Here is a 13676-nt window from a genome sequence, read left to right on the forward strand (position 1 = left end):
TGACTCATTTTTGAAATGGAGTAGAGTCAGTCTCCATTTACAAATTCAATGGCCACATTCAGAGTCTCCACAGGCATATCAGTCTGCTTCAACAACTATACCACATCTGTCACAGAGAGTTCAGCCAGGACTACAATATATGTAACTCTACAGTAGTTTACATTTGTCCTGTCAGAACCATCTAATCTTAGTAAGGGACAGACTAATGAAGTAAATGGAGACTTGATCAGTACCACTAACATCTCTCCCCATCCTACCTGCATACTGGATATGATATGGTGATAGAGAAACTGACTCAGTTGAGTTTCTGATATTTGTATGCAGTCTTCCCATCTGTGATAGCTATTTCAACCCTTACTTCATAGAGCAGAGATACAGTTGGGGATTAGTTAACTGACAAGTGTAACAATTTCAATTATGTGTTTGGAGAATAGGAGAATGATCACTGACAGGGTCAGTGTCTCTGATGGTCCTCTGGGACGCAGATTTTAGTCAGGCTCCATTTTACCTTTCACATAGGTCCCTACTTTATGTCTCCAGGTATCAATGTCAATAAAGATCATGTGCCTAATAGCCCTTGAAATGCCTGATTATCCCTATTTCCCTCATGCACAGTTGTCTGGGTAAATGGCCCTCATTCCCAATGGAGAACCAGGGTAATTATTGTAGTATTTATTTGCCAGGATACTGCAGAATTCTCCCTAGGAACATGTTGTCTCTCTTTTTCAACAGGTTTCCACTGGAAAAAAAAATGATTCATAGGTCAGGGAGGTGGCTCAGTGGTCAATGGCACTCACATTGAACCTGACAATCTAAGTTCTTAGATTATCACTTAGCCTCTCATGGTCAAGGAGAGAACTGACTTCTGAAAGTTATCCTCTATACATGTGACACCCTACCCCAGTTTTACTGGAATTATTTTGGAGACCAACCAAAATATTGTGACTTATATTCAAAGTGATTACTTTGTCCTGTTGATTTCTTCATATTGCATGAAAATAATCACCTATGGAAATTTTACATGTTGTAAAGATCTTATTGAAATATTACACTTTTGACATGCCTAGAATTAGTCTTTAATATCAGAACTGAAATATGCATCACCATTTCATTATTTTATATTATAGTTACCCGTGTAAATCTTCTCTCACTTGCATTTTGGATCTTTTTGACTCTTTTTTCTCCCTTATTATCTTGTTGTTCTCGGGTACTGAACATAGTGCTTTCAACATATACTAGGAGAGAAGTTTTACAAATTTTAGTTTACCTCTTTGAATTTCATGTTTGAAATTAGTATGCAAAACAATAGGGTCCCTTAAGGCATTTCCATGCCTACTTAGTTTGGGTGGATTCTTACTATCTCTTTGCTGTGCCCCTCCAGTTCCATGCTGTATGTGTTTTATTACTTTTCCTACTCTTGCCCTGAAAAAAAAAGAAGAAAGAAAGCAAAAGAGAAAAAAGAAAGAAAGAAAGAAAGAAAGAAAGAAAGAAAGAAAGAAAGAAAGAAAGAAAGAAAGGAAGGAAGGAAGGAAGGTAGAAAGAAATCAAAACAAAACAAATCTTTTTACCTTCTTATGGTTTTGAGATCGTTTCTTAGGTTGTACCCAAACTTACTCTCTCCACGTATATCTGCAGCTTGGATCCCAGGGTAAAGGCTAACATACTATATTTGTCTATTGGATTCTGGGTTATCTTATGTAATGTAGTGATTTCCAGGTTTATATGCTTTTCTATCATTATCATATGGTTTTACTTGTATTAATGACTGAATTAAATTCCACTGGGTATGTGTACAAGATTTTCATTATCAAGTTGTTTGTTGATGGACATCATGGCTTAGTCTATCTCCTTGCTCTTTCATTGCTATAGAAACAATGTACAGGAATGCACAGATATCTCCATGGCAGAATATAGAATCTTTTGAGCATATGTCTAGGAGCTGAATACTGGATCATAGTTTAGTTCTTTTTCTTACTAGCATGATTTTAATTGTACTGACTTTTCTACATATATCCCATAAATAAAATGTGTTAGTGTTCTAATTATTTCTAATTTCATTAAACAAACTGATTCACTAAAACTTTCACAGTCATTCCTTTGATTTTTATGTTATTTGGTTTTAATTAATCAATAGATACAAAATATCATTACTCAAAATGCTGTTTCTTACAGATAATTTGTGGTAAAAGCCTTTCCACAGATGAAATGACTCTTAGAAATTTGAAAGAAAATGGATATAAAGCTGCTTTTATTGGAATAGGTAAGTACCTTATTTTTAAATATATTTTAATTTAAAATTTAGTGTTTTTTTTTGATAATATCCATTAGAATAATCACCTTTAGACATTTCCTTAATGGAAACCACATCTTCCATGGATGGGCACATCATAATGACCTGATGCACATGTATTTTATGATTGCATGCCTGGTTACCCTGCTTCATGTGCATTTAGAACAGGTTTTGGTGATAGATTTATGTACTTGAGGCCTTTCCTTACACTGGAAGCCCCATGGTGGGCTCTAGGATGTAGAATGACCTCTATGATGTTATATGTCAGAATCTGATTGGATGCTATAGCTTTCTTATAATTGTTTAATAATGTAAGGCAGTAATAGCCTTATTCTATATTCATTTTATGAAGTTCCTAAATCTTTTGAGAAGTATCTCATTGAGTGTAAACATTGAATGTAAGTGAAAATAAAATATTGAATTTTCAAACAATTTCCCTTCCACTTCTTATGTATTCAGAAACCAAAGAATAGCTAATTAAATTTAGTCCTTATGTCAAGATTTGTTATTTTGTTGTGTGTTTTATTCCATATTGTGTTCTTGAAAATTCTGGGTTGTGAACTGACCATATTAAATTGTTATACTTTTTGATCAGTTTTGTCTTTCAGCCCATCTTCTTTGCAGCCCATAATCTTTGACTATATGAGCATGAAGTCTGCATAGAGACAAAGTTCCCCATATCTTTCAGTGATTGCACGATAGGTAGTACTCATTTGATCAAAGGTAGAGGACTCATTGTGTTTATAGTGTCCAATCACTATTAATGCTTCTTTGCTCACTAGATTTTGCTCATTTGAATGACACACTTTTACTAGAGCATTGGTACTGCATCCAAGGGAAGCTCTGTCACTCATTGTATTTAAAATATTTTAAAAATCACAGAGGATCTGCCATTTTATTTTGTTGTATTGAACTTCCTTTCAGGACTTGTGAGTACGATTGTATTCAGAATTTTTTACTATTTTCATTGACTATAGTTACCAGTCTATATACAAGTAATGGGAAGAGGAGAATATCTGATATTTTTCCTAGATTTTCCTTTCAAAGATATTCTGATTTAGACATGATTTGCAACTTCATACTTTTACTGAGAATTGAGACATAGCACATATATCAAGAGTATATTCTATGATCCCATAAATATTATATATGTAAGATATTCTGATGCTCTCTGCCTCTTTATTTTCACAAATTCTTGGCCCATTATAAGTGGAAGATTTAGAGAAAAATTGTGTCTTTGGATAATATCAAATAATACTAAAATTCTCCTTTGAGTTTCCTACAGAAGACACTATTAAAGTAGAACATTCTAGAACAAATAAAACTATTTGAAGTGGTATTGGGCTACACTGCTTTGGCTCATGGCAGTTCACAAGTGTGCACCCTCTCAAGCACAATCTGAATTCATGAATGAAAGACACACACACACACAACCAGTCAATTTTTGACATGCCATGACTAACTCAAATGTTGGGTACTTCTAAACCTTCCCCTGCTCGAAGAGCACTCCCCTCGGATACTCCTGAGACTCCAAACTTTCCCTGCTACCCCAGGCCCAATCAGGGAAGTGGCCAGTGGCCATTTACCTGAATTCTTACATGGCTGGTTGGCTTTCTCTCTTGCAGCTCTTAAGTCCCATCCTTCTCCCCTGAGTACATGCAATTCTTCCTTTTTTCCCAGTTCCCAGCTTGTGTAAATCTAAAAATTATACCCCTCTCTCTCTGACCAGCCATTGGTCATTGGCTCTTTATTGATTGATGAAAAACCAACTGGGGACAAGGACATTTAGCATTTGGACACGCAAATTCCCAATTAATTCAAAGCATTAGAACCAATTCCCAACACCCATCTCTTTGCACAGTTCTATGAAGAATCTCTGTACACAGGAAATAGGGCCAAACAATGTTCATTGCAAGAGTTCCAAATTAAAAGCATTAAGAAGTCCTGTACTAGAATAATTTGAAATATTTAAATGGTTAATTACATCTCATGAGTAGAGCATACAAAAATACCTTCTATGTAAAAGAACTGATGACATCTCACATTTTGATTTTTTTCTCTTAAGTTCCTTTACATTGTTAGATTTTTGTGGAGCTGCATGTTTAAACAAGTGCTCTGTTGGACTACAATACATATGATGTGAAGATCATTCATGTCTATGTTGTACATTTTCATGCTGAAAAATAAATCCTTTGACATTTTTGTGTGCTGGTATGAGAAATGTAATTGTGTTCAATTTCAGTATTTTGTATGAAATATAAATTAGGAAGATTTATTTCATCAGAATAAAGGCTTCTTTCTCTAGGAGACAAGGAGCCATATCCCTTAGGAAAGGTTTCTGTGACAATCCTGTTTCTTAGGGACTTTATGACCTGTCTATGACAATATAATTGTGTTACTTAGAAAGTCTTAGGTCCTTACCTCCTTTGCTTCTAAAACATGATTAGCCTTCCCTCACTTATTTTATCTTGTTCTTCTCACTGAGTTTGAAAAAGAGATAGGATAGGCTTTTGTGTTATTTGGGATATATGTTTTTTGCTTTTGGCAAACTTAATAGATATTGCAGTGATTTTCAATGTACTGAATCTTTCACACAACAGGGGAAACCATATGTGATACAGTACTTCCATCTTTTCTCTGTGACTGAAGACATGGCACCATTCCTTTTGTGTGTGTGGTAAAGAAACTGTACATACTATTTCTTTTCTCTCATTGACTATAACTTAATCATAAAACATACCTACAGTGAAGGATGATTGAATATGAGGCTGTAGGTGCACATTGGAATTCTAGTATCCTAGCAACAAGAAGGAAAGAGGTACACAGGCTTTTGCCAAAATTTGTATTGTCTTTAGTGTTTGACATGTGAGACTCATCATTCACTGGACTAAAATTAGACTTTGTGGAACAGAGAATCAAAAAGAGAAGTTATTATGGCACTTATATTGTTCCTAAATGTGATCAGTTATTCAGAGTCAATCATGGACTGGTCTAGAAATCAATCCAATATTGAAAATAACAGTCTTCATTTGGAAGTCTGGTTCTGGACATTTCCAGAGTCTTATATGGAAATTAACTGTAGTTTTCTATATTGTTATGTTAGCAAGAGATTAAGTTGATGCAGGATCTGGATTTCAAACAAGTGTTAGCATGTGTATTAAGTCCCTTTTAATTGTCAAATTAAAACTACCTTTGTTTCTTCTACAGTATTTAGCACAAGTTGCATTGATTGTACACTTTCTAATTGTGTTTGTGTTTTGAAATCCAGCATGTCAGTTATGGAAGTCTATCAGTCAGCCTTTGTTTTAGTGCCCTGAGTATCACAGAACCTTGGTATTCGAAAAATAGCTTTCAAGTACTGGAAGAAATGAGTCAGACTTTAACAGAAGCAAGAGGGAAGTGGGCTTGATTATTGCTGGTATAACAGCTTTAATTACATTAATTTCTAGCACCACTGCTTCTGCAATTGCTTTGACACAAGAAGTTAAGGCAGCTACTTTTGTTAATAATTTAGCAAAAAATGTTACTAATATGTTGAATATACAAGAGAATTTAGACAGGGCATTTAGAAGAATGGATTGATGCTCTTTATCCTATTGAAATTATTGGAAAGAGGTTCAGAATTTAAGAGTAAGGAGCCATCTTGAGTATCATGCCAAATACCATTGGTTTCATGATAGTTCTAAAATTTACAGTGGTAGTCTTTGTAAATAGGAAAAAGTTTAAAGACACTTGCAGTGTATTTGGCATAATTCTAACACCTCTCTGGATATTTTAACATTACATAGTGAGCTTATGAATTTCAAGAATGTTGCTCTGCTGAGCGTTGATGTGGTAGATACTTCTGATAAAACTACCCATGCCCCGAAGTTAGTATTTCTATTTTGGTCAAGCTTCAAGAATGGCATACATAGCTCGCTCATACTATAGCCCTTTTCGCCCTGGGGATAATTTTATTGCTGCTCATTGTGTTAAAGCTTGTCTTTAACCACATCAACATGTTGACAGCCAAAGTACATGACTTAAACCTGAAAATGGACCACCAGACAGAGTTATTAATTTAACAGGCTGACAAACCAAGGACGGATAAGATTCTGCACAGAGCATTACCAACCTAAGACAGAAGTGCATGCTTTTGATAATGCATATTCCATGATGGGTAAGGAAGGCATTATTGTCAGAATGACCTAAGACAGGCTCAGTCTTGTTAAACAAATAAAAAAAAGGGGGGGAGAGGAAGAGAGCCTTTGGGGCTACTTTGTAAGAATCTGACATGGACCAAAGACAGTGAAATGGGCTGCTTGGCAGGAATATGACATTGGCTAAGGACAAGGAAGTATGCTTCAGCAGGAATCTGACATTAGGCTAGAACAAAGAGGTAATTTCCAGCAGGAATCTAAATATTAGTCTAGAACAAAGAAGTAATTTCAGACAGGAATCTAAATTTTAGGCTAGAACAAGGAAGTAGGTTTCAGTCATGAAAATTACTTTGGGCTAGGACAGGGAAGTAGGCTCATATATTTTGGTCATCCTGATAAGCCCTTAGTAACAGTGATCATGGGAGTGTTCACATAATTGTGTTTAATGCCTTGCTTGTTCTTTGACTATTTGTGTTTATTGTCTTGCTTGTTCCTTGACTATTTGAGTCTATTGTATTGCTAGACCCTCAACCTAGAACTGACCTTAATACATGTATGTAATTAAAATGGTATAAAAGCAAAAAGGAGGAAGGGGGATGGGATAAGGGTTTCTAGGGATGGGAAATGGGGATAAGGGATGACATCTGAAATGTAAATAAATAAAATGTCCAATAAAAAGAAAGAAAATGTCATCTAGTTCTCTAGTACTTTCAACTACTATCTTACTTTATTGCTTTATCAAAATATATTTTATTAGCTGTAACTTTGTCATTATACTTCAATAAGCACATTGAATTAGTATAAGTATATTCTCATTGTTTCTCATTTTAAATATATAATGTATTGCTAGAAGGAAAATCATTTTTAGATTCTGTCCCCCTTCTCAATGCTAATGGAAACCACTAATACAATCAATCATCTTATTAAGTTTATTACTATGGATCTCAATGAGTTACAAGTCTTACCCATGATTAAGCACCTTCTAACAAGTGGGATGAGACCTTGTGTTTATTCACCTTAGACTGAGTTGTCATTGAGATAACTTGAGTTGAAATTTCTAAACTTTTTCATATTTTTACTCAAAAAATGTACTCACAGAGTGTGTTACTATCAGTGCTCAGAAGGGAAATTAGAATGCCTCTTTTTCAAAATATTAAATATCTCTCTTTGTTCTTTGAAATGAATATGATCTATTGTATCTATTGTTCTTTTTTGTTTTTTGTTTAAATAGCAGAAAAGAAAATTCCAAAGAAAAATAATATTTTATAATAATAATGTTTTGTTGTAAATATTTCATGTGTTGTTTTGTGGAAAAAAATGTTATATGTATTTGTTTTAGTAGTGCATTTGCTCATATATACTATATATTAAATACCTTTTTATTTGTGTTAATAGTCAAAATTTGATCCTCACAGTTGCACAGTATAAGGATTCTGAGGTAACAATCACCATTTCCAACATAGCATTCCAATACCTACCAAAAAGTGGTATACTAATAAAGTAAAGGCCAAAGGCTAATGATATCCCATCCCCAGTACTAAGGATTAAGATGATAATGGAGTGTAAATTCAACGATATGCCTAGGTTTAGTGTAAAGTGATTTAAATAGAACTACTACATCAAAGAATTTGAGGCGTGGGTATGTAGGGCTGGATTAGGAATGAGGATGATTTACATTTGGAAGGTGACACCATCTAGGTCCAGTTATGAGAAACCCATTTTTAATGACTGAGGAGCTGGACACATTCTATTTGAATCATTCCTCTTCATGGTTATCTGCCTTCTCATAGTTCACAAAATGTAGTGGTGCTAAATAAAAGCTTAGTAACAGATATGCAAGAAGGATCATTGGCTGAGGCACGCTCATATAATCAATACTATTTTAAGTGTAACCGATTAGCTACTTTGTTTCATTTTTTAAGTGTCTGCAAAGAAAAAGCATTACAAAAAAGAAAAAAAATCATAGTTGCATCCTCCATGACCATCACAGTGGTCAGTCTGGCATTGCATGAACAGGCTGATATCATAAGGATGATCTGTTAGTATATTTATCCAGGAGATTTTTTGACTCCTTATTGCTAGCTGCACTCCCATTATTTACTACTACCAGATCCCTGAAGCAGGTACCTTCCTACCTGGTCCCTTTGGCCATGCTGTCAACATAACTGAAATACTGGCCTTGTCAAAGTCAAGGGGTCCAATCGTGCTGTCATTAAAGCTTCTTCATATCTTTCTACTTCCACTTGGGTAAAGGAGACTAGAGGACTAGGCATGTAGTTCAATGACATAGTGTATCCTGTTCTTGAGATCCTAGGTATAATCTCTATCATCACACACACACACAAAGCCTCCAAAGTACCTAGGACAGATTGGGGGCTCTATAATCACTACTTATGTGTTGAGTCTTATTGAAACCGTTTTAACAGTTTACCAAAATAAAAACTAGAATATTTAAAGCTCTTGGGGATTTTATTCATTCCAGCACAGATAAAAGCTGTGATGGTCCCTTTTCACTTCTTGTATGGTTGGTATTACAGTTATAATGAATGAAATGAGTAAGAAGAATGGGATTCAGAGAGCTGGAATTACCTCCTCCCACTATAGCGTTAATGACCTTCCAGGCTCTATCTAAAATATAATCCAGTCTTTTACCTCTTGGCTTAGGAGCTCAGTGTGATTAGCATTTATTGTGGTAAATAAAGTTTAAGAAAAGCAGAAAAGTAACAGCGAACTCTGAAAATTCTTACAGCAACCAACAAGTTGCCAGTAACCGTAGAAAATAAATTTTATAGGGAGAGTAAGAATAAGCAAGCAAATGTTGTAATTTAAATGATAAGGCTTTTCTAGGCCCAAGATAGGAAGCAAGCATGTTCTATGGACACTTGCCTGCATTGTTTTACCCTACTTAAGGCTGTTGGACTCGATAACCTTATACTCCTGAAAAATTAGACTGTATGTTTAATTTCACTTTCTCATTGTTACCACCAATTGGGTTATTTTGTTTTTTTTCATTCAGTTACTAGAGAAAAGGCTATTTTGTAATGTGAAGATTACCAAATATTATAACAGCCGAAGAAGAGATAATTACAATTAAGAAAATCCATTGAGAAACTGTGGTATTAAATTTGCTGTGCTGTGGCCTTTACTTAACTCTCTTGTGTCTTCTTACAGCCAGAATTATTCTCTGCAAAAGTTATTCTTAATTAGTTTCTTAGTCAGGAATTTCTAAATTGTAGATAATCACGTATGCTTTCTATTTATTTAGACGAAAATGTAATAAAGTTTTTAGACCACCCACTTTACTCCTTCCCCCCAGGTAAAAACTGCTTATCTACTCAATATCCACAATTATGAATACATTATTTAAAATAATAAACCGGACTTAATTGTAAGCAAAAAGGCATGAATATGTTGCTGTGAATATTACTTTTTTAATTTGTAATATTGTTTAATCTAGTATCACTTGTAAGTACTCTCATATAATTGTGAGATGGCTCCTAAGAATTTGAAAATGAGGAAAAAGGAATTCCAGCTGAGAGTTCATTAAATCATCTGTTAATGAGTTCATGAAAAGCCCCAGAGGGGATAAAAAGAGATGTAGAGCAATTATTCTTTGATCATATTAACATATCTATAGAAAGCACATATTAATCTTCAAAAGCAGGTGGTAGGCTGGTCACCTTATGAAAATAGAAAAAAATAATAGAGACTCTGAGAACATCTTCATAGTGCTCCCTTAGAGACACTTACATTTGTAGACCTCACATGCTTTTTAGCCTATATCATGGGATAGACAAGGAAGGGTTTTTTTTTTTTCAAGTTTTAAATTACTGTTTTATGCATTTTGTGGTCATGTCTGTATGGTTGTGAACACATGTGAGTGCCATGTTTTCTGAGGATCAGTAATTATTTTTCTATCATGAGTACCAGTATCAAAGGTAGATGATCATTAGGCTTGATTCAGGTATGCTTATGTGTTCAGCTCTGTTGCTGGCCCCAGGTAAGTCTGTCTGAGGATGGCTAAATGTCCTTGTGGTTCCAAGTTCACACAGTTGGTGTTACTCTTGAAACAGTTTGATTATCCGTGCCAAAGATCCTGAGTAACCCTTGTCCTCATGATGATCTTCTCTACTTAAAACCATTGTGATTTGTCTAGCAATTGTTTCACACACCTTCTCACTAACTCTTTATGACACTTGGGGTGAGCTAGACTATCATCAGGCTGCTATAGCTTTATGAATAAACCCTTTCTGCTTAAAGTTACCATTTGTAGACCTCACCCATCACTCCATATCTACCCATCTTTCCAAGGGAGTATTTTCTAATATTATATCTATATAATTTTTCTCACTTAGAAAATTCTTCAATTTTCCTCTGATGCTAACATCAATACTTCAAAAACTTTCCTGTCATGGAACATATCCTTCATGAAATTCTCATGCTGATCCACCTAAGCAAATATTTTTTTCATGTTCATACATAATGAAACACTTTGTTACATTTATAGAATGGAATTCAGTATCCTTTTATTACTTTTGGTTAGATGTACATATCTATTATCTCTTTAAAATTTATGAATAATTTTATACTTTATACTTTATGTTTCCATCATATTCTTGTTCACTGTATCAAAAAGTATTTTGGGAGCTAATGATTTTGAGTGAAAAAAACTTAGAGAAAGGGAAGACATAAGAAGAATGTTATAATTCCTCGAAACAATTTGAGATATTTACATTTAACCACTTAAAATCCATTCATTTTCTCTCCCTCTCTCTCTGCCTTTCTCTGTTTCTCTCTTTCCCTCTCCTCATCTTTCCTCCACCAAAACTACATTTGTACCCTTCACCCCTTGTTTTATATCTAGCCATCTAGATTTGATTAATTCTTATGTAATTGCTCTATTTATGACTTATGGAATCTAGAATTACACTATTATGTCATTTGCTTTGACGATTTGGAGTTAAATTTTAAAGTTGTATTTATTTACTTGTAGATTTTTTTTTGCACTGGTGAATTTGCTCAGTGGGTACAGTCAAGGGAATATTCTGAGTGCTTTCCGTGGGTCCCACATTATGAAAGAAAAGAAAAATTCCCAGAAGTTTTCTATTACCTTCATAGATATGTGCCACCCTTATAGGTAGAAATTTTTAAATAATGTCCATGGTAAGAATCAGATTTATTTGGTCATTAATTAATTAAAATAATGTTTCCTCTAAAATATTCTATAAATTATATGACTTTTATTTAATAAAAGTTATGGAAAAGTATAAATAATGTTTACCTTTTGTAATATTTTTATCATCTTTAGTTTTCCTAGACTAGAGATAAAGATGGATTTCTGATACACTTCTCCATGTGTGTCAAAGAGGGGAAAAGGGTGTTTTCATTATGTAAGAATTAATATTCGCTAAATCTTCCCAATGTCTTAATGAATTATTATCATAAAGCATTTGATAAGAGGATTAGAGAGTCATTGAAGTAAGCAAAACGTTTATTTTTTCCCACTTATTAAGCTACTGGTTGCATTTTGAAGAGAATCTTGAAATCTACCCCATTTGAATCTTGGAGTAGAACTTACTGAGCACATACTACGAGCACAGTCATTATGGACTGGGGCTGCACTGGCCAAAGACTTCAGACTAGATGGTGCAGACAGCACACATAAATGTTCTTATTGTCTAGAAACTAGAAGTCAAATGTTCTTAGTGTCTAGAAACTAGAGGTCTGAGCTCATGGAACAAAATGCTTGGATCCTGCTGGAGGCCCTTTCCTAGCTCTCAGGTGGTTGCTGAGCTTGCAAAGCCTTTTCTTGGTTGATCTAATTGTCCTCTTTTTAAAAAACTGTTCTTTGTTAAATAAATGTTAACCTGAAAGCAGAAGACCCTAATCTTATGATTACCTAGACTAACTCTAAATCCAAATGCTCTCTTTCTCAATATAAACCTTGAATCTTACAGCTTAAATATTTGAATTTTAATGGCACAGGAACAATGACTCTGGAAATGGACTGTGATTATTTTTGCAAATGTAGTAACTGTTTGGCAAATGTAGTCGGCCTGAGGTGTCCTCTACAAATCAGATGTTGATGTTGGAGGGGAACAAAGATAATAATGGAAAGCAGAAGTCACTGAGGTAGTGCCTGTTATCACTGAAACATTAAGAATAGTGAAGTACACCTTCAAGTCAGTACAGTTGTCTGTAAAGACTTCCAGACCTCACTGAATGCATGTGACTAAACAGTGGTTTTCAGATTGAAGCAACAAACTGTGTTACTGCATATATCTTCCATTGATAGACTATGCACTGTTATGCCAATTTTAGGGTTTGGGTTTTTTTTGCCAATTACTGTGTAAAATTGGGGAAAATAAAGAGCAACACTGTGAATAGATGAAGAATGAGAGGCAGAAAAACTACAGAATTTTCAAGCAAGTAATGTGAATTGAAGGAAAGTGGGTTTTTGTTTCAGTATGCATTTTGTTTCTTTGTGTCATGTTTTTGTAATATAGGAATATGGAACTTCTGGATAATTTATGTTATTACCAATTCTTATTTCTAAAATCAGGCTATATGGACTTTAGTTAACAAGATGAAGTTTGTTAATAACTTTTATAATACAAAGGAATTTTTGATTTTAAGGACCTTTCAACCCTATGTTCTAAAGTAAGATACTCTCTTAAGAGCTGTCCCTGGCTGGCACAGATGTTTTTAAGTCACAAACTATACAGGGCACAAAAAGCCCTGAATGAGTGTGTTGTTGATATGGTTATGTTCTGGTCCAGGACACTAGCCTCAGACCCATGAGGAAATGGCAAAACCTTCCCCCAGTGGAGGCTCAGCTGAATGGCAAAGACTTCTGTTGCAGGTATTGTTGATGATAGCATGTGCAGAAAGCAAGTCACAGCAGCTTCCTTCCTCTGGATAGTAATGTCCTGTAGACCTCACTTTTATGAAGACTCTGCATATGGAGAGTTTGCAGACCTTTAGCTTCTGGGATGTCATAATTTCTCTGTTGGAGAGCCAGTCTGTTCAATCCTTTGTCATCTGTATATGTGTGTGTTGGTCCATTTTTTCCTCACCTCATTTCATTGCCCCAATAAGGTCCATGCCCAAGTAGTGCTGAATGCAGCAACAGATCAACTTTAAAAGCAATACAATTACAATTAATATCAAATTAACGTACTCCAGATCTTGTCTCTAAATTGTACGAGGAACTGCTGGTATAATTGTGTTCTCATTTCAACAAACAA

The 13676-nt window shown here is 34.7% G+C and overlaps 1 protein-coding gene across 1 annotated transcript in view; it reads left to right on the plus strand.

The window, feature by feature from the left end:
* Window positions 1-13676, plus strand: part of Dpyd (dihydropyrimidine dehydrogenase) — an 872190-nt gene that overhangs the window by 227084 nt on the left and 631430 nt on the right. The window contains exon 8 of the mRNA XM_028752184.1: window positions 2173-2260. Within this exon, the coding sequence (XP_028608017.1) occupies window positions 2173-2260 (88 nt within the window). The remainder of the gene's footprint in view (window positions 1-2172; window positions 2261-13676) is intronic.

This window comes from Grammomys surdaster, unplaced genomic scaffold, assembly GCF_004785775.1.
Source record: "Grammomys surdaster isolate TR1022 unplaced genomic scaffold, NIH_TR_1.0 125881, whole genome shotgun sequence".
Taxonomy (NCBI): Eukaryota; Metazoa; Chordata; class Mammalia; order Rodentia; family Muridae; genus Grammomys; species Grammomys surdaster.